Source organism: Ctenopharyngodon idella, chromosome 2 (genome assembly GCF_019924925.1).
Source record: "Ctenopharyngodon idella isolate HZGC_01 chromosome 2, HZGC01, whole genome shotgun sequence".
In the NCBI taxonomy this organism is placed as follows: Eukaryota; Metazoa; Chordata; class Actinopteri; order Cypriniformes; family Xenocyprididae; genus Ctenopharyngodon; species Ctenopharyngodon idella.
In genome coordinates this window covers 37,153,983-37,180,312 of record NC_067221.1, presented here as the reverse complement: position 1 = coordinate 37,180,312, position 26,330 = coordinate 37,153,983, and the positions used below count along the sequence as shown (strand labels likewise).

Here is a 26,330-nt window from a genome sequence, read left to right as displayed (position 1 = left end):
TGCTATGTCACTGTCAGCATGATGTGGTTGCCCTTTTCTTGCTGTAAGCCTAGACAAACCCATCTGTCTTTGGCAAGGCAGTGCTCTCTCTCTCTCTCTCTCTCTCTCTCTCTCTCTCTCTTTCTCTCTCATCCACACAAATTGTCTCCGAGTGAATAATATGTCAAGGTCATACAGAGATTCCACTGTCTAGATTTAGTTGACAGAGTTTCACCTTTTGTTTATTAGATTACAATTGCTATGCAGGGTGTTCTATAGATAGTATTCTATTACTAGACCACAAGTGCATACATATTAATATGTTTTGTCTTCGTTTCATTATCATGAACCAATTTGTGTGTGACAAATAAGTGCATAAATTAGGCTACTTCCTTAATGACTGTAACGTAATCTGTTTTTCTATGTGCAGCAAGAACAAGAGTATCGTGTTACATTTAGAGTAGGCTGGATCTTTATGGTGTAAATTGTTTTACAATAACTCTCAACTTGATGAAAGCAAAGTAGGACTTCCTTGTCACTTATTTAATCCCAACATCGGACAGCAATTGGTCTAAATTCGTCCAGATGAGACGTGATCAGCAGGACTATTGCCTGACGCTGCTGTCAATCCAGAATGGGGCGGTAGATGTCAACCTACCGGACCGCGCGAGGCGCCGAAACGCACGTCAGACACCGGAGGAGAAGTTGATCAGCGGAGCCTTTTATCCTCTCCAGCCTGCTTTGGATTGCTCTTACTTCAACCAGGAATTAAAGGCATTACTCTGTTCGCAAAGACATCCGCGGAATAATGCCGGACAGTAAAAAATTATTCGAGAACCTGTCTGGAGCAGGGAAGTCCATTGGCGTCTTGACAAGTGGCGGAGATGCTCAAGGTAATTTTTGTCTATAATAACAACGATTAGGATTTCAAGGGTGCTTGTTGCCCGACCTAGCAGTGGCAGATTGATCTGTTTACATCTAATGATTAACGTTACACGTCTTGGCAAAACGCAACCGATGCAGCAGATGATAAAAGTGAAAGGCGACGCAGTTCCGGTCTTTAAAATGACGCTAAAATTACTTTATCAGTACTTGTATATGTATAGCGATTCTGAACTATGTTTTCAGTCGTTAATTAGGCTACTGAAAATATGATTGGAATATGTTTATGATTAAATTAAATATTTTAGTGTTAAAACACAATAATTTAACACATAGTTTATAGATATTGAAATTAAAATAATTAACTGCGCTGCGCTGCACTCTCTATGACTGTTTGAGCGTCATGACAACGCGTATAAACTGGGTGCGCTCGAGCGACTTTAAACGCAACTGCAATAAAATATTTATACAATTAGCTACATGACGCAGCATTTACGTTATGTCATACGTCTTATTTTATGCTGACATTGGTATTGGTACTGCTATACAGTTAAATCATGAATGAAGTAAATGAATTACAGATCAGACTATCGCATTTTGGCCTTCTATGTGTTTCCTCCCCTGGTTTTCTGTGCATCTTTGTGCGCATTAAGTGTAATATTTGTTATATGTCATAATAAATATATAATAGTGAAGAATGTCTACGTGATGACAGGCAAGTATTAGAGTGAGACTCCCATGATGCCGTGTTCACGTGATAAAAATCCCACTGCATCCCAAGCATGAGCGCGCGAGTTAAAAGCCTTGTAAAATAATTTCCGTTTTAAAAGCGCATCTTTCGGTCGTTTATTCTTTTGCGCACATTTAATAGAGAATTAAAGAGGCCACGAAGCGTTGTTTTGCTCTCTGATGCAATGTCTGACTCCCTTCATCAGTATACATCCATCCTAAAAGAGACGATTGTATATTCCTCAGAAACATTGTTTTATTGAATGCGTGTGCACATTTCCTGGACCAGCATAAAACACTAGTTTTAATTTATATACAATAATTAGTTATATAATGTGAGTTCGTAGGAAAATGGTGTATTTAAAGTACAGCTACTCCTAGAGTTTCCACTTTTGACCCATTTTACCATTTTAGTTCGGTTATGGCTCTGATGGCACTATGTTTCCTAGCAACGGTTTCCTGGCAGCAGCCCTCCCATCACTATGGGTTAGGCTGGACATATAGCCTCAGGGGAATAGATGCTTGATTCAACTTGTCAGGTCACAGCACTATAGGGAACATACTGAGCAGAGCCTCCACCTTTAATTCCTCTATTTGTGCACAAATGGTCTGGAGATCTTTGTTGATTGTTTAAGGGGTGTCCAGTCCTGCTCCTTGAGGGCCACTGTCATGCAGAGTTTAGATCCAACCCCAATTTAACACACCTGAACCAGCTAATCAAGGTCTTACCTGGCATACTAGATAGAAACTTCCAGGCAGGTGTGTTGAGGCAAGTTGGAGCTAAACTCTGCAGGCCAGTGGCCCTCCAGGACCGAGTTTGGACACCCCTAGTTTAAAATGACTTACTCTGCACTGTAAAACTGAACAGTGAAATTAATTAAATTAAAGTTTCACTCACATAATAATGATAGTTCATTGTACTTAATAGAAAAAAGTTGCGTGAACTCAAAATTTCATTGTAGTAAGCTGAACTTAAAGGAACACTACACTTTTTTTGAAAATAGGCTCATTTTCCAACTCCCCTAGAGTTAAACAGTTGAGTTTTACTGTTAAATCGTGTACTAAGACCGACAGAAAATGAAAAGTTGCGATTTTCTAGGCCGATATGGCTAGGAACTACACTCTCATTCCGGCGTAATAATCAAGGAACTTTGCTGCCGTACCATGGGTGCAGCAGGCGCAATGATATTACTAAAATAGTACACAATGTAACTACAGAAGAGTCAAGTTTTAAATAGGAAAAATATCGAAACTCTTTGGTCATTTTTTAACAAGATGCTAACGGTCTAATCAGATTCAATGAACTATGCTAAGCTATGCTAAAAGTGATACCGCCAGACCTGGAGATCGGCTGAATGGATTCGAAAATGGTAAAACTCAACTGTTTAACTCTAGGGGAGTTGGAAAATGAGCCTATTTTCAAAAAAAGTGGAGTGTTCCTTTAATATGATTGAGTTGAGTTGCAGCAGATTTCTAATTCCCAGCATGCTTTGCCTCAGACTGTATAAATAAATGCTGAAATTAAGTGTTATTTTGTGTGTTTTTGCACAAGATTAACATAGAGAGACATAAGTTAGTGTTTAATGTTGTGTTATGTTGGATTTTAAGGGGGTTTTGTTATGTTAGTTTTGTAGGGTTACCATTGTGGTGAAGAGTAGAGCATGTGGTTAGGTTGAGGATGGGCTGCAAAATTTTTAAGACCACATATACTTTATGTTGTTTGATTATATACATACATGCAAGTATATAACTATAGTCTCTTTGATAGTTATAATAGCATGTGTTATTTGCTATCTAACATTTAACCAAGATCTGAATGTGATGTTTATGTAAATGACCTGTATGTAATTAACATTATGATGAGTGGGGTGAGGCTGAGTACTGTGAGAGCGAAGGGATGCTGGTGATGTGATTGTTAATGAGAGACACCTGTGCACCACACTGGCGTTGCTCCCGCTTCCATGGCTCTTGGCCCCGCCCCACTTGTCACAAAAAAAAATTAAGTTCTACTAACTTAAAAAAATGAGTTAGTTTACTTAAATGTTTTGAGGTAACAAGTTTCTTCAAATGTTTTGAGTATTCTGAACATATTGAGTTTTACAGTGTGTTTGATGCATCAGAATTTGTGAATCACCAGCCTTTTCTGTATTTCTTTATGTAGGTATGAATGCTGCTGTGAGGGCAGTGGTCAGAATGGGAATCTACGTAGGAGCAAAAGTTTATTTCGTCCATGAGGTGATTTTTCTTTTGATTCCCAAGATCAAAATTTCTATGAATCCATATATTCCTATGTATTCTCTGTGAAATTTCTATAGGACATTGACTGTTTAAAGATAACATGAAATGAATGTTGAGATAGTCTTTTCTTCCTTATTGTGACGTATATCTGAGTGAAACGGCTTCTCTAACAAGACGAAATGTAGAGTGGGACTTGATTTTGTCCATAGGGAATTGATTGGAATGTTGGATGTTTGTGGTTTTTGGTAACTTTTTTTTTTTTAAAGGTGTCCTATAATGCCCCTTTTACAAGATGTAATATAAGTCTCTGGTGTTCTCAGAATGTGTCTGTGAAGTTTCAGCTAAAAATACCCCACAGATAATTTATTATAGCTTGTCAAATTTGCCCCTATTTGGATGTGAGCAAAAACATGCCCTTTTTTGTGTGTCCCTTTAAATGTGAATGTAAAATAAGTAACCTGGTTTTCTATTGGTTGATCTCATGTGTTGCCTGTAGTCATTTCATGGTGGCATCTATGGCCTTTGTTGTGCAGTGATAAATAAAGATTCAGGTATTCCAACAAGCAGCATTGTTTCCATGGATCTCAAAGGACACACATGAAAGCTTGTGACAGATTAAAGGTGTCCATTCTGTCGTTGCCTTGGTAGAAAATTAATTCAGCCTATTAATATGTCACAATAAATGTTGTTTTTTATCCTCAGGGCTACCAGGGCATGGTGGACGGAGGTGACAACATCAAAGAGGCATCATGGGAAAGTGTTTCCAGCATGTTACAAGTGGTAAGCTAACTTCCATATTAAATTAAAAGCTAAAATAGTGCACAAAATTGAGCTAAATTGAATACATTGCAGGGTTGTTGCGTAAAGCTGCATGATTCTGGATAAATTGAGAGTCTTTTTTTTTTTTTTTTTTGATCCTGCATGATTCTCAAACTATACAGAAGGGGTAAACACAAATCACTGTTTTTAATGTTGCATTATATTGTGCAGGGAAATAATTTACATTTATTTATTTAGCATATGTTTTTATTCAAAGTGACTTACAAATGAGGAACATCACATGCAGTTTGTCATCAGATCCTTCAATATTGGGGAAATTAAGCTAGATTAGCATACAAGCTAACTTAAATGCAGAAATATAGGAAGTTCCTGTGTTTATGGTTGTTGTTAATTAATGTTTTTCTTTGTCATATAGCATTTGTTTTGTTATTGAATGAATTCATGTTTTTGAATGGATGATTCAATGACAAATACATTTTTAACTGTCACCTTGTACAACAGTGTAGCCTATTTTCTTAATGTCACTGTGTGTGTGCAGGGTGGCACTGTGATTGGCAGCGCCCGTTGTAAGGATTTTCGTACCCACGAGGGACGTTTGCGTGCTGCTCTAAACCTGGTGCAGCGTGGCATCACTAACTTGTGTGTGATTGGTGGAGATGGCAGTTTGACCGGAGCTAATCTCTTCAGGGAGGAGTGGAGCGGACTGTTGGATGAGCTTGTCCAATCAGGTAGCAGAGTAGGAGGGGCTCATACATGGGACGAAGATTTGTGATTTGTAATTTGTAACTGTATTGAATAACATATATAATATCTTCATATTTTTTCTGTATCCATGATTTGTTTCTCTCTCCCAGGTGAAATCAGTGAAGAAGCTGCCCAAACTCATTCTGTGTTGCATGTCGTTGGGATGGTGGGCTCGATAGACAATGATTTCTGCGGGACAGATATGACCATTGGCACTGACTCAGCACTGCACAGGATCATAGAGGTGGTGGATGCCATAATGACCACCGCACAAAGGTATATGCTAACAATTACAATATACACAAAAAAAAAAAAAAAAAAAATCTCAGTTATTCCAATCAATTTAAATTTGCAAACATTTTTGTTGCCCAACAGTAGAGCATGGCACTAGCCAAGGCTGGATTTACCTCATAATGTGAAATAGGCAAAATATATTTTTGGGCCCCCTCAATACCCCCCACTCTGACCCCAGTAGCTTACATACATACTAAACTATATATCGTCGCTGTTGGGCGGAAACCCAATGTCCAAAACCGCAAAATCAAAAAATGGAAAAAAACCCCCACACACTGTATTTAAAAAAAAAAAAAAATTAAAGTTGATGTTGTGGCTTTATATGTGGTCAGACACTTGCATGTGTCATTATATTTTTAACATTCTACCAAAATCAAGCTCAAATGGAGTTACTAGGTTTTTGACCAGCGAATTTCGGACATAAGGCAATAAGTTCATTGCATTACGTTTTCATCAATTTACAGGTTACAAAGTTTACTGTAGCTATGTGGGTTTTTTCTGTCATTTGTCCAAAATCTCATGTTATTAAAGATGAAGTGTTACGCACAGGCTATTTAAGACAACATTCGACATTCGACAACAAATGCTAGACCCTCTACTTCGCTCCTCAAATACAGTGGGTACGGAAAGTATTCAGACCCCCTTAAATTTTTCACTCTTTGTTATATTGCAGCCATTTGCTAAAATCATTTAAGTTCATTTTTTTTCCTCATTAATGTACACACAGCACCCCATATTGACAGAAAAACACAGAATTGTTGACATTTTTGCAGATTTATTAAAAGAGAAAAACTGAAATATCACATGGTCCTAAGTATTCAGACCCTTTGCTCAGTATTTAGTAGAAGCACCCTTTTGATCTAATACAGCCATGAGTCTTTTTGGGAAAGATGCAACAAGTTTTTCACACCTGGATTTGGGGATCCTCTGCCATTCCTCCTTGCATATCCTCTCCAGTTCTGTCAGGTTGGATGGTAAACGTTGGTGGACAGCCATTTTTAGGTCTCTCCAGAGATGCTCAATTGGGTTTAAGTCAGGGCTCTGGCTGGGCCATTCAAGAACAGTCACGAAGTTGTTGTGAAGCCACTCCTTCGTTATTTTAGCTGTGTGCTTAGGGTCATTGTCTTGTTGGAAGGTAAACCTTCGGCCCAGTCTGAGGTCCTGAGCACTCTGGAGAAGGTTTTCGTCCAGGATATCCCTGTACTTGGCCGCATTCATCTTTCCCTCGATTGCAACCAGTCGTCCTGTCCCTGCAGCTGAAAAACACCCCCACAGCATGATGCTGCCACCACCATGCTTCACTGTTGGGACTGTATTGGACAGGTGATGAGCAGTGCCTGGTTTTCTCCACACATACCGCTTAGAATTAAGGCCAAAAAGTTCTATCTTGGTCTCATCAGACCAGAGAATCTTATTTCTTTTTTTTAGCAAACTCCATGCGGGCTTTAATGTGTCTTGCACTGAGGAGAGGCTTCCGTCAGGCCATTCTGCCATAAAGCCCCGACTGGTGGAGGGCTGCAGTGATGGTTGACTTTCTACAACTTTCTCCCATCTCCCGACTGCATCTCTGGAGCTCAGCCACAGTGATCTTTGGGTTCTTCTTTACCTCTCTCACCAAGGCTCTTCTCCCCCAATAGCTCAGTTTGGCCGGACGGCCAGCTCTAGGAAGGGTTCTGGTTGTCCCAAACATCTTCCATTTAAGGATTATGGAGGCCACTGTGCTCTTAGGAACCTTAAGTGCAGCAGAAATTTTTTTGTAACCTTGGCCAGATCTGTGCCTTGCCACAATTCTGTCTCTGAGCTCTTCAGGCAGTTCCTTTGACCTCATGATTCTCATTTGCTCTGACATGCACTGTGAGCTGTAAGGTCTTATATAGACAGGTGTGTGGCTTTACTAATCAAGTCCAATCAGTATAATCAAACACAGCTGGACTCAAATGAAGGTGTAGAACCATCTCAAGGATGATCAGAAGAAATGGACAGCACCTGAGTTAAATATATGAGCGTCACAGCAAAGGGTCTGAATACTTAGGACCATGTGATATTTCAGTTTTTCTTTTTTAATAAATCTGCAAAAATGTCAACAATTCTGTGTTTTTCTGTCAATATGGGGTGCTGTGTGTACATTAATGAGGAAAAAAAATGAACTTAAATGATTTTAGCAAATGGCTGCAATATAACAAAGAGTGAAAAATTTAAGGGGGTCTGAATACTTTCTGTACCCACTGTACATAAAACATTAGCCTTTATATATATATATATATAGTGTTTCTTGAGTAAAAAAAAACTTTATTCACGATAGAGATGGAGTTGTGAGGTTTGACTGACAGTTTGATGATCCAATGGAGTTATGACGTTTAGTCACAAGCTCTTTTTAATACTTTTCATTGGTTAAATATTTGCACAACCAACAGACAGACGGGTGAAGGGTGACCAATAGTAATGATTTATGGAAAAAAATGACGAAATACGGAGATACAAGTTTTCTGAATAGTGTTTTCAATTTTGTTAATTTTATATAGTATATGTCTTAAAGTGTTTTACCATTAGAGTGAAATATAAATATTTAATAATATTTATAATTTATACACATGCATTTTCTGTAAAGCTGCTTTGAATTGATATGTATTGTGAAAAGCACTATACAAATAAATGTGAATTGAATAAAATAATATTTCTCCTCATTGTAATTGGACCCCCCCGCCAGACATGTGAGCATAGGCGCGTGCCTAGAATGCCTTTGCATAAATCCGGCCCTGGCATTAGCAATGCCAAGGTCATGGATTTGATTCCCATGCATGCACTAATAAAATATATAACTTAAATGTAAAGAATCACGCATTATCAAGTCATGCATTTTGAATATCAAATACATTAGACATTGTTTTGAACACTTTAAGCCTATCATTAAAGAGAAATCATGTTTTTTTTTAAAAATTCATATTATGTGTCTTTTAGCCATCAGAGGACCTTTGTGCTGGAGGTCATGGGTAGACATTGCGGGTAAGATCCTCGACTAGAAACACTCAAAGAGAAACATACGTTATAGTTGAAATCAGCACTAAACCGTGTGTGTATGTGTGTAGGTATCTAGCATTAGTCAGTGGTCTTGCGTGTGGAGCTGACTGGGTGCTGATTCCAGAAATGCCTCCCAAAGATGGCTGGGAGGAACAGATGTGTCACAAACTATCAGAGGTAACACTCTCACACACATAAACATGCATGCAGAAACCTACAGCCACGCTCAAACTAACTAAAGCAGAGAAACTACTGACCTACGTTGTTCAGTAGCGTGACAGTACTCAAGCTGTAGCTAACAAGCTACCTTTTACAGCAGTTGCAGTGTAGTGTGACCAAACATTACATCACTGTTTGTTGCATTATATTGTGCAGGAGCCTTGCAGTCAAGCAAGCTGAGGAAGTAGTTAACATACGCTTTTATTCAAAGCGACTTACAAATGAGGAACATCACATGCAATTTGTCATCAGAGCAAACAGTAATGTGTATTATGTAAAATTAGGAGAGAATTATTTGAGAGAGTATAGTATGAGTATTATATATTACAGAATTGCAGAATTGCGAGATATACTGTATCTCACAAAAGTGAGTACACCCCTCACATTTCAGCAACCATTTTAGTATATCTTCTCAAGGGACAACACTATAGAAATGAAACTTGGATATATTTTAGAGTAGTCAATGTGCTACTTGTAAAGCAGTATAGATTTACTGTCCTCTAAAAATAACTCAAAATACAGCCATTCTTGTCAAAATAGCTGGCAACAAAAGTGAGTACACCCTAAGTGATAAATGATGTACGTTGTTTAACCATGCAAAGCCACATGTCCTATTCATCATGTTCATGTTTTTGTCTGCTTGACAGGACCATACAAATTTGTTTATCTTGTATTAGAGCAGATTAAATTTGACGTTTTGAGTACAATTCTCTCATACTGATCACTGGATGTTCAGCATGGCGGCTCATGGCAATGAACTCTCTGAGGATTTGAGAATTAGAATTGTTGCTCTCTACAAAGATGGCCTAGGCTATAAGAAGATCGGTAACACCATGAAACTGAGCTACAGCACAGTGGCCAGGGTCATACAGAGGTTTTTCAAGACGGTTTCCACTCGGAATAGGCCGTCGCAAGGGTTGATCAAAGAAGTTGAGTCCTCGTGCTGTGCATCAGGTGCTGAAGTTGGCTTCCAAAAACAGACGCATGAGTGCTGCCAGCATTGCTTTAGAGGTTGCAGAAGCGGGAGGTCAGCTTGTCAGTGCTCAGACCATACACCGCTCACTTCAACAAGTCAGTTTGCATGGCCGTCGTCCCAGAAGGAAGCCTCTTCTGAAGCTGGCTCACATAAAACCCGCTAGCAGTTTGCTGAAGACAACCTGTCAAAGAGCATGAATTACTGGAACCATGTGCTGTGGTCTGATGAGACTAAGATAAACTTGTTTGGCTCTGATGGTGTCCAGCATGTGTGGCAACACACTGGTGAGGAGTAAATTGTGTCTTGCCTACAGTCAAGCATGGTGGTGGTAGCATCGTGGTCTGGGGCTGCATGATTGCTGCTGGTACTGGGGAGCTCTGCTTTATTGAGAGGAACATGGATTCCAACATGTACTGTGACATTCTGAAGCAGAACATGATGCCCTCCCTTCAGAAACTGGGCTGAACGGCAGATTTCCAACATGAAAACGACCCCAAACACACCGCCAAGATGACAACTGCTTTAAGGCAGTGCTAGATAACAGTGATGCTCACACAAAATATTGACACTTTGGACACAGTTTTGACATGTTCACTTAGGATGTACTCACTTTTGTTGCCAGTTATTTAGACAATAATGGCTGTATGTTGACTTATTTTTGGAGGACAGTAAATCTATACTGCTATACAAGCTGCACATTGACTACTCTAAAGTATATCCTATTTTCATTTCTATAGTATTGTCCCTTGAGAACATATAACAAAATGGTTGCTGAAATGTGAGGGGTGTACTCACTTTTGTGAGATACTGTAAACTCACAATTGCATCTTATAAAGTCAGAATTGCGAGATATAAATTGCAATTCTGGCTTTTTTTCTCAGAATTGCGAGTAAAAAAATAAACTCCCAATTCTGAGAAAAAATGTCTTTTTTCCCTCACAACTGGACATTATAACACGCAATTGCAAGTTTATATCACGCAGTTCTAACTTTATAACTCGTAATTCTGACTTTATATCACGCAATTCCGACTTTATATCACGCAATTCCGACTTTATAACTTGCAATTTTGACTTTATATCTCGCAGTACTGACTTTATATCACGCAATTCCGACTTTATATCACGCAATTCCGACTTTATAACTTGCAATTTTGACTTTATAACTCACAGTTTTGACTTTATAACTAGATGTGTGGTAAATATATATTTATATATAATATATAATATTATATATATATAAAAGTTATTATAAGAAGTGCCTGTGTTTATTGTTGTACGTAATTAACGTCTTTGTCATAGCATTGAAAAGAAATAAAATGGATCAATAAATACAATTATATATAAACCTCACATATAAACAATATAAACAAGCAAGGCAGTTCATTCGGATGATTCATTTTAATGAACTGGTTAAAAAAAAATCACCTAATTCACTGAATCATCACTCAGTTGTGTTCCTGAAACTTTTTTTGACATTGTCTTTTTGTAGAAAAAATAAACATTTAATTAAACACTGTAATAAATAAAAGAGTGTTTTCTTATTAATATATTGTAAAATAATTTGTATTAATAGATTAATTTTGATGCTGTCACTAATTGATCTATTGTTTTTGTGCCAGAAAAATGCTTCTGCTTTTAACTGAATCATGTAATCTGATATTTAGATTATTTAACAGCTTATAGCTTCAATTGACTTTTTTAATTTTTTAGTAACTTGTAGTGTAGCAAGCCACTTTTTCTAAAGAATAACTTGACAATACTAGTTGAAATTAAAAATTGCTTGTTGTTTAGCTTGCTAGAGTTTCCCCAAGAAGCCATGCTCATACACATGAACACATTCACACAACACACTCATGCATACATGCCAATGTACACACACACACACAGCTTGTTTCAGTCCTCCAGTGTTTGTCCTGCAGAGCCGTTTGCGAGGTTCTCGTCTTAATATAATCATAGTGGCCGAGGGAGCCACAGACAGACATGGAAACCCCATCAGCTCTAATGCAGTGAAGGACGTGAGTATCTCCTCCCCGTTCTCACCAGTGTGTATGTATGTACGGATGTGTGTGCGCGTGCTTTTTTTCCCTTGTAGAATCGTGCTGATAAGAAACGGCTTAATATCATCATAGTAGCTGAAGGTGCAATAGATCAAAACAACAAGCCCATAACCACAGACCTTATAAAGGACGTGAGTAATGCACAGCCACAGGCCATACAGCACATCCATACTAATGAGTGTATAAATGACTGCTTTCCTTCTCTTACACATAACACAACAAATCTTTCCATTTTTTTTTGTTACAGAAGGATTAACAAATGCATGTTTTGTATTAGAATTTTGGTAGACACTGCTTCTGGTGTAAATATCAGCTGTGTGTGTTTACATGTGATACTTCCCTTCATTTTCTTTTGTGTCTTTAAGTCACACATTTCTCTCACAACATGCATGTCTGTGGTTATGTTTGCTGAGCTTGCATATTATGGAATGCCAAAGCTGCCGAAATAAGAAATAAATAAATACACAAAGAAGTGTAATAAATTAATAAATAAATAAATATACAAAGAAATACATTTCTTTGTATATTTGTATATTTATTTATAAATTTCTTTATATATTTATTTATGTATGTATTTATTTATTTATTTATCTTTCATTTTGGCAGCTTTGGCATTCCATAGCCTTTAGAGTAAACTGCTTTAGAAATATTGCTTCGTTCATGCATGTGTGTTTTAATTTATGGTGAAGTTTTGGGGTTTTGGGGTCAGTCTGACATTAATAATAAATCCATCTATCAGTAATAATCAGCCCATTCAGAAATACCGGTTAGTTGGCAGAAACTGCTAAACGCCACTTCCCTTTGTCAGCAAAAGCCAATCAGAACCAATCAGAAGATGCAAATCAAATCATATGATTTCAAGATGAATGATCGTGTGCGTATTGCCGAGCTGCAAGTTTTTATCATGTTTTGTCCATCGTGGCAATGACAGGATTTTCGCGAGTAGCAAGTAAACACAACAGTTTGGACCTAAAAAATTGTTAAATACAAATTAATTGACTAAAGTGACATTTTTGAAAATAAGGCATTTCAATAACTGAATAATAACATTTTCATTGCCATTACAGTTAAATTACTGAACCTAAACATAGGAGCCTGGTGAAAAATGTCAGACGGACTTAGAGGTTTTTGCAATGGAACTCTTCATATATACCGTTATTCTAAATTGTAAAAATATTTAACAATATTACAGTTTTTACTGTATTTTTGATCAAATAAAAACAGCCTCGGTAAGCATAAGAGACTTCTTTCAAAAACATTAAAAAATCTTTTGAAAAGTAGTGTGTGTCTGTCGTTAATCTTTTAAGTTTGCTGGATTTGTTTGAGAATCATCTGTATTTCCTTTGAAGTAAAGATTTTGTTGACTCTCTACTGCAGCTGGTTGTAAGCTGTTTGGGGTTTGACACACGGGTCACCATTCTGGGTCACGTCCAGAGAGGAGGAACACCCTCTGCCTTTGACCGCATTTTGGTATGGTGCTGACTGTATTTTATTAGACAAAACACACTTGTAACATCTTGTATTCACTCTCTTTAATTCTCTGTCTCTCCTCTGTTCCTCTGTAGGCGAGTCGTATGGGAGTGGAAGCCGTGTTGGCCCTGTTAGAAGCGTCTCCTGGTACTCCAGCTTGTGTGGTGTCTCTGTGTGGGAACCAGGCTGTCAGGGTGCCTCTGATGGAGTGCGTTCAGATGGTGAGAAAGTAACTACTAATGACTATGGTAAAGTTTATTAAATCTGGGAGCTTTGGTATAGCGGTTAGTGGACGTTTTTATTGCATTTTTATTTCTGAGAAATAAAATAAAATTGCCCTAAAGCAATGTTTTACTTTATTGCTGCAATACAGACAACGTGGTCCATATAAACAGTATTAAAGGATTAGTTCACTTCAGAATTAAAATTTCCTGATAATTTACTCACCCCCATGTCATCCAAGATGTTTATGTCTTTCTTTCTTCAGTCGAAAAGAAATTAAGGAAAACATTCCAGGATTTTTCTCCATATAGTGGACTTCAACAGTTACCAATGGGTTGAAGGTCCAAATTGCAGTTTCAGTGCAGCTTCTAAGGGCTCTACACGATCCCAGACGAGGAATAAGAGTCTTGTCTAGTGAAACTATCAGTCATTTTCTAAAAAAAAGAAAAATTATATACTTTTTAACCACAAATGCTCATCTTGCACTAGCTCTGCGATGTGCCATGCATTACGTAATCATGTTGGAAAGGTCATGCGTGATGTAGGCGGAAGTAACGCGGTAGGGTGAAAAACTCCATTTCATTTTCTCTTCCAATTTCAAAATTGTCTGACATTGTTGTTTTAACTTTTTTTTGTAAAGGCCGTTTGGCATAGTCTTTGCATGTTCGCTTTGTAGACACTGGAACTGTACTTCCGCCTACGTCACACGTGACCTTTCCAACGCGATTACATAATGCGTGGCGCATCATAGTGCTAGTGCAAGACGAGCATTTGCGGTTAAAAAGTATATCATTTTTTTTTTTTTTTAGAAAATGACCAAGCGTTTTGCTAGATAAGACTCTTATTCCTCGTCTGGGATCGTGTAGAGCCCTTTGAAGCTGCATTGAAACTGCAGTTTGGACCTTCAACCCGTTGGAGTTCAACTGTTGAAGTCCACTATATGGAGAAAAATCCTGGAATGTTTTCCTCAAAAACCTTAATTTCTTTTCAACTGAAGAAAGAAAGACATAAACATCTTGGATGACATGGGGGTGAGTAAATTATCAGAAAAATTTAATTCTGAAATAAACTAATCCTTTAACAGCCAATCCTGAATCTCAGTTTAGTTCAATCAAAAGAGTATTTACTAAGTAGTTTGATGCTCTTTTTGGGAGTTTTGGAGTTGTCAGTTTGATTGTTTGTCGTACTGCAGACGCAGGAGGTCCAGAAGGCCATGGATGAAAAGAGATTTGAAGAAGCCGTAAAGCTGCGTGGCAGGTAAACCACAAAAACCACATCATTTTAGCAGATGTCAATGTTAATTGTAAAAATAGTCATATCATTTTATGCACTTATGTCACATCAGGAAATGTCTGAATGGCCTTTTTCTCTTTTTTTGCATTTTAGAAGTTTTGAAAACAACCTGAATACCTACAAACTCTTGTCCCACCGCAAAATTGATGCTGAACTTCCACATGTAAGTCATAATGCGAACAAGACATAATGTATATTTTGCACAGCATGTTTGGTCTGATTTAGCCTCTTTCTGTTACACTGACAGCTCAATATGTTTATTTATTTTCTTTTGTGGGGATGAGGATGGAATGCAGGAAGGCCATTGTCATGTATGTACTGTACATGGAATATAGAATAGAATATAGAATAGAAAGCTTTGCCTCCTGATTAGGTTTCTGAACTTTCTCTCCACAAGCATTTGATTGACATGTTCTAAGTCTAAAAAACAATATATATTTTTTGTTTACAATTTGTTTATTGCAAAATATTCAAATATATGCAAATATATACTACTGTTCAAACATTTGCAGTCGGTCATACAATAAAATACAGTGGAACAGTAATAGTTTATGAAATGTTTTTTTTACAATTTAAAATAACTAATTTCTATCTGAATATAATTTAAAACGTAGTGTATTCTTGTGATGTCAAAGCTGAATTTTCAGCATCATTACTCCAGTCTTCAGTGTCACATGATCCTTCAGAAATCATTCTAATATGCTGATTTGATGTTCAAGAAACATTTATTATTATTATCAGTGTTGAAACTTACAATTTAAGGATTCTTCGTTGAATATAATGTTCAAATGAACGGCATTTATTTGAAATGGTAATCCTTTGTCACATTATAAATGCCTTTACTATCACTTTTGATCAATTTAATGCATCCTTACTGAATAAAAGTATTAATTTCTCTTAAAAAAAAAAAAAAAGTAACTGACCCCAAACCTTTGAACGGTAGTGTATTAGCTAGTTGTTTGAGGGTGTAGGGAGAGTGTAGTCAGTTGAAATCACATTAACATGATGCTTCCAGAGATCACTTAAAGGGATAGTTCACCCTAAAATGAAAATTCTGTCATAATTTACTCACCCGCAAGTTGTTCCAAACCTGTATGAGTTTCTTTCTTCTGTTGAACACAAAAGAAGATATTTTGAGAAATGCTGGTAACCAGACATCTGACGGAAGCCATTGACTTCCATAGTAGGAAAAAAATGGCTACTGTCAAATGTCTGGTTACCAGCGATCTTTAGAATATCTTTTGTGTTCAACAGAAGAAAGAAACTCATACAAGTTTGTAACAACTTGAGGGTGAGTAAATGATGACAGTATTTTAAGTTTTGGGTGAACAATTCCTTTAACAAAACATGCACTCTATAGAATAGATTAGAAAGTAGTAGCATTGACAATAAAAATAGAACAATTATATCTTTATCTTTAAAGGTTTAAATCAGAGGCACATGACAACAGACCACATGTACATAGCCATGGATTACAGTGTTTTCATGAGTAATTTACTCACAAATGCAGCTTAATCCAGGATTTTTTCTGTTGTGTATCAGATTAGATTTAACACTGTATTGTTCTATAAACATTTCTTCATGTCTTATGCAGTCTGTGTAATAGCAGAGAGCAGATACTTTGAGCTCATCTCATTTATTTTGAGAAGCAGACTTCTAATTGAATTGCTTTGTGTTTTATTATGTTTATATTGTGTGATAATGCTCTCTACTCTTCTCTTCTCTAGAGTTCATTTAATGTAGCCGTATTGAATGTCGGCGCTCCTGCAGCTGGCATGAATGCAGCTGTGCGTTCGGCCGTCAGGGTCGGGATCACAGAAGGCCACACCATGTTTGCTGTTAGTGACGGATTTGAGGGCTTCTATAAGGGACAGGTAACACAACACAAACTAACAGACCTTTATGCATAATAGGTGTTTCTTTAAATATGGACACTTTTATGTTGATGTTTCATCATTTATTTTTGGAACTTTTCAAATGGTTTTTATGTAGATGTTTAATTTTTTTACTCTTCTCCCGGAGCCTGACTTTCAACTTTAAAATAGGAAAATACGTTTTAAAAATATTACAGAATTTTTAAAAGTTTGATAATCTAAACAAAGAGTGAAATAAATATAAACAATTTCAAAAGGTAAATTATTTATACACAACTTTACCACATTGTTGTGGCATCATTTTCATCACAACCAACTATTTTGCCATTTTTAAAGAAAGTTTTTTTGAAATGTAGTGTACTTGGTTACCAAGAAGACAAAGTAAGATAATATATTATTATTATTATTATTATTATTATTATCATCATCACTATCATTTATTGTGCATGATTTACAATCAAGCTGTAATTTAATTTTGTCAAATTATACAAAAACTGTGTTAAAAAATGTGTGTATTTTGTGAAATTAGCCTTTGTAAGACGAATGAGTCCAGCATTTTATTCCAAAATTGTTTAAAGTTAAATGTTATCAAATACAAAGCATGATTTAAGATGTGGAGGAAATTGCATGATATTTTGACATATTAATTTTGCAAAGCATCTGTTGGCGTCTGTGAAACACTGTGAGACAGCATATAGATGTATGTGAATCAGTTCCTTGCCAAATGAGATAAACAGTCATGATTACAGTAAGCCCATTATTCCCTCCCACAATCCCCTGCTGCATTGTGCTCAGTGCCATATTTAACCTAGTGTAGCATTACAGATCAACTTTATACTGCTTGCCTCATTCAGAGGAAATAGTGCTAATGCTGCTTATAAGTTTGAGGAGGTTTTTTTTGCCCATTAATCCTTAAATGTGATTGGATGTGTTTCCAGTGGTTTCACAAGGTTTCTCTGTGTAAGAAATGAATGCTTTATATCTCAAGTGTATATTATTACAAGGAAAAACAACATATTAAACTCTGTTTGACTTATTGAGTATCAGTGGTCATACTCATTTTTAGCATAGCGCAGTTTATAAAGAGATAAAAGATTTAAAATTTAAGCAAAGGTCCATGATCCCATATTTACTGTTGTTCTGCAGATAAAAGAAATCAAGTGGGGTGATGTTGGGGGCTGGACAGGCCAGGGCGGGTCCCTGCTAGGCACAAAAAGGTAAGATTATATTTTTTATTCATTGTCAATAAAAATACACCGATATGCCTTTATGCTCTGAATAAGTTGCTTTGTAATATCCTGAAATGTCTTTTTCAGAACTCTCCCAGCAAAACACATTGATAAAATTGCAGAACAAATGAGGATTCACAACATCAATGCTTTATTGGTTATTGGGGGATTTGAGGTATGTAATGTAATATTTACAGTATTTGTCTACAATTTTGTGCATATTTTGCTGTGTATTAATAAGTAAAATAACATTTTGATTCTATTACTCTGAAGTTTGTACTGAAAATCAATTTCTCCTTCCCCCAATTCTATTCATTATAATCGCGTGTCGTGTCTCTTTTTTGTCTTAAAGGTGCAGTAAGCAATTTCTGAGAAACGCTGTTGATATTTGAAATCACCAAAACAAACACGCCCCTACCCAAAAGTCTGTATACGTCTGTCTTGATAGCTCCTTCCCCAAATTCACAAACACCCTACGCAACACAGGCACCTCGCCCCTCATTAGTGTATACGCCCCTTACTGCTGATTGGCTACACGTGTGGTTTGGTGTTCGGTCCAATCCAGAGTTTCTCAGAATTCTCTTACTGCACCTTTCAATGATGTCATGATCGTATTATATCACTGCTTTATAGTATTCATTACAAATTGTTATTTACAGGTGAAAAAACAAATTTTAATTGCTACCAGATATTCCTTAGTTTGTAATAAAATAACATTTAAATTAATGATTGAGGCACAACATCTGTTTTGAGATTATCTTGTTATTTTAACAATACATATCTTACAGTATAATAAATAGATTAAAATATTTACATCATACACTACAGTTCAACAGTTTTGAGGTCAGTGAGATTTTTCAGTAAGAAAGAAATTAAAATGCATAATTTATTTATAATATTTTTATTTATAATTATTTTGTCTTTTTTTTTATCTTTATAATATCATACCGAAAAGAAAGTAAAAGTTTAAATTGTTTTGTCTTTCATCTATCATTTCACAATCATACTTTAAATCTTCTACATAAATACTTCCAGTATCTTCCTACCTTCATAATCAAAGTGGGCATGGCTCTCTGCCCTTCCCCTTCTTAATATTACTCATAATTCTAGCCAGTGACCCATAAGTCCTTGCTCTGACCGCAGGCATATTTGGGGTTGATGGAGCTGCAAGCAGCTCGTTCCAAACACACAGAGCTTTGTGTTCCCATGGTGATGGTCCCGGCCACTGTGTCCAACAATATCCCCGGCTCAGACCTGAGTATCGGGGCAGACACGGCCCTCAACGCCATCACGGACGTAAGACGTCACACACTCGTGTCAGAGAGTGTGTGTGTGGGGTGGTGGGCATGTATATCTGTTTGTCAAGAGCACTGTCAGTAAGATACGCTGAAAGGTCAGGGCTGATGATGACCAACCTCCCTGCCAGGAAACACACAGGTCACACTCAAAATACTTGAAGGTTAAATGACATTGACATGGATGGCAGTTAGCCCAGATAAGTAGGTCATTTTTGATTTTAGATGTAAATGTAGACCTTATGCAGAGCATAGAAAGTGTGAAAGAGCGATGTTTGGTGGAAAGAGGTGGATTTCTATGCGTTAAAGGGATAGTTCACCCAAAAATGAAAATTCTGTAATCATTTACTCACCTTCAAGTTGTTCCGAACCTGTATGAATTTTTTTTAATTTTTCTGAACACAAAAGAAGAGATTTTGAAAAACATGGTTAACCAAACAGTTGATGGACCCCATTGCCTTGCATAGTATCGGGGGAAAATACTATGGAAGTCAATGGGATCCATCAAATGTTTGGTTACCGACATTCTTCAAAATATCTTCTTTTGTGTTCAGCAGAAGAAAGAAACTCATACAGGTTTGGAATAATTTGAGGGTGAGTAAATGATGACAGAAATTTCATTTTTGGTTCCACTATCCCTTTAACGGTGTAAAGAGTATAATATGTAAGTAGCTAAGCAAAACTGTTTTATGATAGAAATGTTAAACGACCAACAGTGATATTCAGTGATAGAAACCACTTGACTTTTTCATCAAAAAATTTTGAATTGAAAATATATCTATTTAATTCATAGCTGAATGTGATGAGACAAAAAACATTAATAGAGGCCTTTTTGCCACTGTATTTGGCATAAGAGTTAATGTGTGCATGTTTTAAAATAAAAATACTATTTGCAAATAGTACACATTGATTAATGATCCTTTCATTATTTAATTCCTTTAAATAAAAAAGATTATTACTACTTTGGTTTTGTCCCCCCAATGTTAAAGGCATGGTTATGGCCTTGATATAATATTGGAAGGGTTATTGGATAATATTGGAATTGTATTCCAATTAACGTGCATACATACTGTTTGCAAAAAACAAACTACACTGAAAAAAGAATCGGTGTAGAAACAGTTCTTACTCAGAAATTCTTTGTCATTATTTGTGAAATTTACAATTAACATTGAATTAAATGTGAAATTTTGAAGTACAAAGACTGAAATAGTATTTTCTTGTAAAACGTACTTCAGTAATCCTGTTTGTTTGCAACTTTGAAAAATAATTTTTTATAGACAGTGTAGTTTAATTTCACTCTGTATGTGACATTTTAAACAAATTACTTTTGTCTGACTGAAATCGAACTTCTAAAGTGCATGTAAACATACTTACAGTGTTTATGTTGGCTTACAGCTCTCTGGCTAGAGCTTTGGTTTTGTATTATGAAGTAGAGCTGAATTTGTTTTGGGTGGGATATCGCTGTGTGAGATGATGGGCTGAGGTTGGTGGTCACTGCAGCCTGATTGAATCAGCGTGTCTGGAGACGAACGCATGTGGTCACTCAGCACAGCCTGTCACCCACTCCTGCTTCTGACTGTATAACTGTGTGTTTGCACCTTTTCTGCGTGCTTATATTGCAGGCCTGGTCCAACAATGTAGCACAATGATATTGAGATCCATTTTTTGCATTTTATGTCTGATTATAATGCATGTGCTGCCAAACATTATCTAAAAGTTTTCCATTCTGTTTCATTTATAACTATACCTTTTTATATACACTGTGAGATTAAGATTAATATACTTATTAATCTTGTACCTTTGAGCTCAGTTCTGCTGTTTCCAAAAAAATAAAAATAAAATAATAATAATAATATTGAATAAATAAATACTTCTGAACAAATTAACACATGAATTAATGTACTGCGACTGAGTTCAAAAGCATTTGATATAGTGAATAACATCACTAACAACTAAAACCATTTGGTGGACAAAAAACAAAACAGAATTTTTCATTAATATGAATTGGTAAACTTTAATTTATATCATATATATGTTGTGGAATAACCTTTTATTTTGTGTGTTTGAGCAATAACAAATAATTACATGATTAAGCTCTTAATCACAGATGCAAATGGATTAATGAAATATTTCTCATTCATTAAAATTTAATGATTATGGACAGCATTGCCAGCTAACAAAAATGTTCTAAGAACATTTCGCTAAAGTTATGAAAATGTCATTTCTGAACGTTCAAAACGTTCAATTTTTTAAAGGTTTTTTTTTTTTTTTGGTTATGCCAATGGCAAGGAAACATTCCATTTTATCATTCTTCAAATGTTACATTTAAATGTTCTTTGAACATTCTGAAACAAGTAGTAACATTTAAAAAACATTAGACCAACATCCAACTAGAACATTTCAGAAAAAACATTCCATGAACGACATATAAATAATGTTTTTGTGCTAACGTTTTGAGAACATTATTAAAGACTAGATAACATTGAACAAACATTCTATTAATGTTACTGGAAGAATGTTTGTTCATAATTTTGAGAGAACCTTGCCAGAACGTTAGCTAAAGTTCTGAGAACATTCTTTATTAGCTGGGTTTTGTGGCACACTGCCAATTTCATGCATTCATTTTTCAGTTTAAATTCATGCCACATATGCTGTCATTAGACATTAAGTTGTACTAATCAAATTAAATAAGTAACTAACTGCATGCTGTTTTGGGCCTGGCCTGAAGTCTTGTGTGTTTCTGTCTGCATGTTTGTGTTATGGCGTGCTATTTAAGGTGTGGTTGTGCTGCTATTTAGTTTGGTTGTGAAGTCGATCACACTTTGGTTATTGTGAGGCTTCCTGCTATATAAAAAACTCGCCTCAGTCACCATTTAGACAATGCCACGCCCCCGTCACGAGGAACTGGTGGTCAACTATATGTGCGATCTAGTCATTTTGAGCAGACAGGAAACACTTTCTCTCCCTCAAAACAATCAGAAAGGTCGTCCTATTTAGGGTACACTAGGAAGAGAGTAAGTGAGCAATCGTCCTAATGCATGTGCACTGCTGCAGGCCTTTGAGAGTTTGCTACAGCTGGTCGATGCCCGCAGCAGTTATGAGGAGTTCTGTGTGCCCATGTGCATGCTGCCCGCCACCATCAGTAATAATGTATCCGGCACTGACCTCAGCATTGGCGCTGACACTTCACTCAATGCCATAGTGGAGGTAAGACACACCACCCTCGCCCGGAGCGCCAGATGTTACTATGTCAATTAATACAGCGGAAATGAAAAGAATTGATCAGACTGTATCTTTAAAGGTGCACTAAGTAATTTTAAGTGATGTAAGACTGAGACAAAACATTTTTTTTTTTTTTTACCGACACCTACTGGTGTGGATTCTATGGAAACTTATTTCTGCCACTGAATAAAAAATAAAAAAGGTAATTTTCTCAGAATTGTGAGTTTATTTCACACTATTCTGACTTTATAACTCGCAATTGCGAATTTAAATCACGCAATTCTGATAAAAAAGTCAGCCTTTTTTTTCTTCAGAATTGGACTTTATAACTTATAACTGTGAGTTTATATCACAATTCTGAGGGAAAAAGAGTCAGAATTGCGAGATTTATTTCTCGCAATTGCAAGTTTGATTCTTAAAATTCTGACTTTTTTTTTCTCAGAATTGTGATATAAACTCGCAGTTTTGAGTTATAAAGTCCAATTCTGAACTGACTCGCAATTGCGAATTTATATCACGCAATTCTGAGAGAAAAATTCAGCCTTTTTTTCTTCCGAATTGGACTTTATAACTTGCAAATGTGAGTTTTTATCAGAATTGTGATATATAAAGTCAGAATTGCGAAGAAAAAAGTCAGAATTGCGAGATTTATTTCTCATAAATTCACAATTCTGAAGAAAAAAGGTCGACTTTTTTTGTCAGAATTGCGTGATATAAATTCGTAGTTCTGGAAAAAAGTCAGCCTTTTTTTCTTCAGAATTGGACTTTATAACTCATAACTGCAAGTTTATATCTCACAATTCTGAGAAAAAAGTCAGAATTGCAAGATAAAAAAAAAAGTCGAATTGTAAAATTTATTTCTCAGAATTACGTAATATAAACTCGCAATTGCGATTTATAAAGTCATAATTGTGAGATATAAAGTTATAAAGTAAACTTGCAATTGTAAGATAAAAAATCGCAATTATCTTTTAAATTGTTTTATTCCGTGGCAGAAACAAGCTTCCATAGGATTCAGCATTACACACAAGAAAATGTTTTTTGTTATCAGTACCATTGTAGAACTTCCCCTTTCACATACATCATTAATTTATTCCAAGAGGAAGTGTACAATAATGGGGGTTTACCAAGATAAAGTGAGTATAGTATTCGGATGGTCATGTGGTCTCAATAAGACATTAGGTACAATAAAAAAAAAAAAACACTTTAAATATATTTGTCAAATGTACTATTTAAAAAAAATGATATACTTAAAATATATTTTTCAAATGGAAAAAAAACTATTTAGTGCACCTATACGATTTTACGATTATGCCTGTGAGTTATGAGAAATATCTTTTTTTTTTTAAATAATTTTATAAGAATATCATTTTTCAAGTGGATAAAACTATTTAGTGCCCTTACGATCATGCCTGGAAGTTATGAGAAACACATAGAGAATGTTTTTTCAGGTTTCATTTAATTTTTTTTTCTTTTTTCTTATTTAAATATCTGCCCGTGAGATATTAGGCTTTAGATGTGAGATATATTATCTGTGGATATATAACATACCGAACTGTGTTTGTCCACTACAGGAACAGATTTATATGCTGATCTGAAATGTTTGTATATTTTCCCAAGTTGCATGGCAAACATGGATCCTCACAAAAAGCACATATTTATGAGTTGGAACCACATGCATGTTCTCTATTGTTGTGAACTATATTGTGCCTTGTGCTTGCATGTGACCTCTTGCATATAAGTCCAAAATTAACAACCAACTGTGAGTAAAAAGGTTACATTATACATGGTGTAAGTTGAATTAATAATGGTTTGAACCATTGCTGAAGTCACATGTATAATTCAAAAACTTGACTCTAATAAGGTACATCTGCTTTGACCTTAGTGACTAAATAATTTAATTGTCATAGGCACAAAATATATATTTTTAATATATTATTGTTTAAAATAAATAAGTTACTCACCATTGGCCAGTTAATTTTGGACCATGCTTCAGTACTTCTGTAATATCCTGTATGTCTGAGTTTATGGTTGTGTGTCAGAACTGCAGTCTGTCTGTTTATGAAGTGTGTGTGCATGAGTAACAGATATGTTTCATTCTTAAACCATTACAATGTGTGTGTTAGACGTGTGATCGTATAAAGCAGTCCGCCAGCGGAACCAAGCGCCGCGTGTTCATCATCGAGACGATGGGCGGTTACTGTGGTTACCTGGCGACGGTGGGGGGGCTGGCGGCCGGAGCGGATGCAGCCTACATCTATGAAGAGCCGTTTGACATCCGAGACCTACAGGTGAGAGACGTACTTCTGTCCATATTAACTGCAATGTGTTATCTGAATATAATATTTAAAAAAATATACACCTATGTTACACCTGCAGTGTAACTGGATGGAATGGATAAGGTGATTGATTAAATGTCCTACTGAATATACACTATATTGCCAAAAGTATTGGGACACCCCTCCAAATCATTGAATTCAGGTGTTCCAATCACTTCCATGGCCACAGGTGTATAAAATCAAGCACCTAGGCATGCAGACTGCTTCTACAAACATTTGTGAAAGAATGGGTCGCTCTCAGGAGCTCAGTGAATTCAAGCGTAGTACCGTGATAGGTTGCCACCTGTGCAATAAGTCCATTTGTAAAATTTCCTCACTACTAAATATTCCACGGTCAACTGTTAGTGGTATCATAACAAAGTGGAAGCAATTGGGAACAACAGCAACTCAGCCACCAAGTGGTCGGCCACGTAAAATCACAGAGCGGGGTCAGCGCATGCTGAGGCGCACATTGCGAAGAAGTCGCCAACTTTCTGCAGAGTCAATAGCTACAGACCTCCAAACTTCGTGTGGCCTTCAGATTAGCTCAAGAACAGTGTGTAGAGAGCTTCATGGAATGGGTTTCCATGGCCGAGCAGCTGCATCCAAGCCTTAAATCACCAAGTGCAATGCAAAGCGTCAGATACAGTGGTGTAAAGCACGCCGCCACTGGACTCTAGAGCAGTGGAGACGTGTTCTCTGGAGTGACGAATCACGCTTCTCTGTCTGGGAATCCAATGGACGAGTCTGGGTTTGGCGGTTGCCAGGAGAACGGTACTTGCCTGACTGCATTGTGCCAAGTGTAAAGTTTGGTGGAGGGGGATTATGGTGTGGGGTTGTTTTTCAAGGGTTGGGCTTGGCCCCTTAGTTCCAGTGAAAGGAACTCTTAATGCTTCACCATACCAAGACATTTTGGACAATTTCATGCTCCCAACTTTGTGGGAACAATTTGGGGATGGCCCCTTCCTGTTCCAACATGACTGCGCACCAGTGCACAAGGTCCATAAAGACGTGGATGAGCGAGTTTGGTGTGGAGGAACTTGACTGGCCTGCACAGAGTCCTGAACTCAACCCGATAGAACACCTTTGGTATGAATTAGAGCGGAGACTGCGAGCCAGGCCTTCTCATCCAACATCACTGCCTGACCTCACAAATGCGCTTCTAGAAGAATGGTAAAAAATTCCCATAAACACACTCCTAAACCTTGTGGAAAGCCTTCCTGGAAGAGTTGAAGCTGTTATAGCTGCAAAGGGTGGGCCAACTTCATATTAAAACCTACAGATTAAGAATGGAATGTCATTAAACTCCATGTGCACGTAAAGGTTGGCCTCCCAAAACTTTTGGCAATATAGTGTAGCTCTGCATCTTTATATAGATTCAGCTTGTGACCTAGATTTGCGAACACCACTAACAAAAAATTTACTGAAACTAAAACTTTTTGGACATGTACCAATATAGTACCATTGTATTCTGTGAAGAAAGTACACTA

At 36.7% G+C, this 26,330-nt stretch overlaps 1 protein-coding gene across 5 annotated transcripts in view; it reads left to right on the top strand.

Annotated features, from left to right (window-relative positions):
* Nucleotides 1-607: 607 nt before the first annotated feature.
* Nucleotides 608-26,330, top strand: part of pfkpb (phosphofructokinase, platelet b) — a 31,199-nt gene continuing 5,476 nt past the window's right edge. Inside the window, exons 1-18 of one of the 5 annotated variants that reach the window (XM_051871907.1) lie at nucleotides 608-872; nucleotides 3,752-3,825; nucleotides 4,531-4,608; nucleotides 5,147-5,336; nucleotides 5,463-5,628; nucleotides 8,605-8,649; nucleotides 8,733-8,841; nucleotides 11,953-12,048; nucleotides 13,295-13,387; nucleotides 13,483-13,608; nucleotides 14,802-14,866; nucleotides 14,996-15,065; nucleotides 16,630-16,776; nucleotides 17,923-17,993; nucleotides 18,093-18,180; nucleotides 19,149-19,301; nucleotides 22,355-22,507; nucleotides 24,649-24,813. In XM_051871907.1, the coding sequence (XP_051727867.1) occupies nucleotides 788-872; nucleotides 3,752-3,825; nucleotides 4,531-4,608; nucleotides 5,147-5,336; nucleotides 5,463-5,628; nucleotides 8,605-8,649; nucleotides 8,733-8,841; nucleotides 11,953-12,048; nucleotides 13,295-13,387; nucleotides 13,483-13,608; nucleotides 14,802-14,866; nucleotides 14,996-15,065; nucleotides 16,630-16,776; nucleotides 17,923-17,993; nucleotides 18,093-18,180; nucleotides 19,149-19,301; nucleotides 22,355-22,507; nucleotides 24,649-24,813 (1,974 nt within the window). In that variant the 5' untranslated portion in view covers nucleotides 608-787. Of the gene's footprint in view, nucleotides 873-3,751; nucleotides 3,826-4,530; nucleotides 4,609-5,146; nucleotides 5,337-5,462; nucleotides 5,629-8,604; nucleotides 8,650-8,732; nucleotides 8,842-11,779; nucleotides 11,876-11,952; nucleotides 12,049-13,294; nucleotides 13,388-13,482; nucleotides 13,609-14,801; nucleotides 14,867-14,995; nucleotides 15,066-16,629; nucleotides 16,777-17,922; nucleotides 17,994-18,092; nucleotides 18,181-19,148; nucleotides 19,302-22,354; nucleotides 22,508-24,648; nucleotides 24,814-26,330 lie in introns of all 5 variants that reach the window. The other 4 variants (XM_051871888.1, XM_051871915.1, XM_051871877.1 and 1 more) reach the window with 4 other exon arrangements.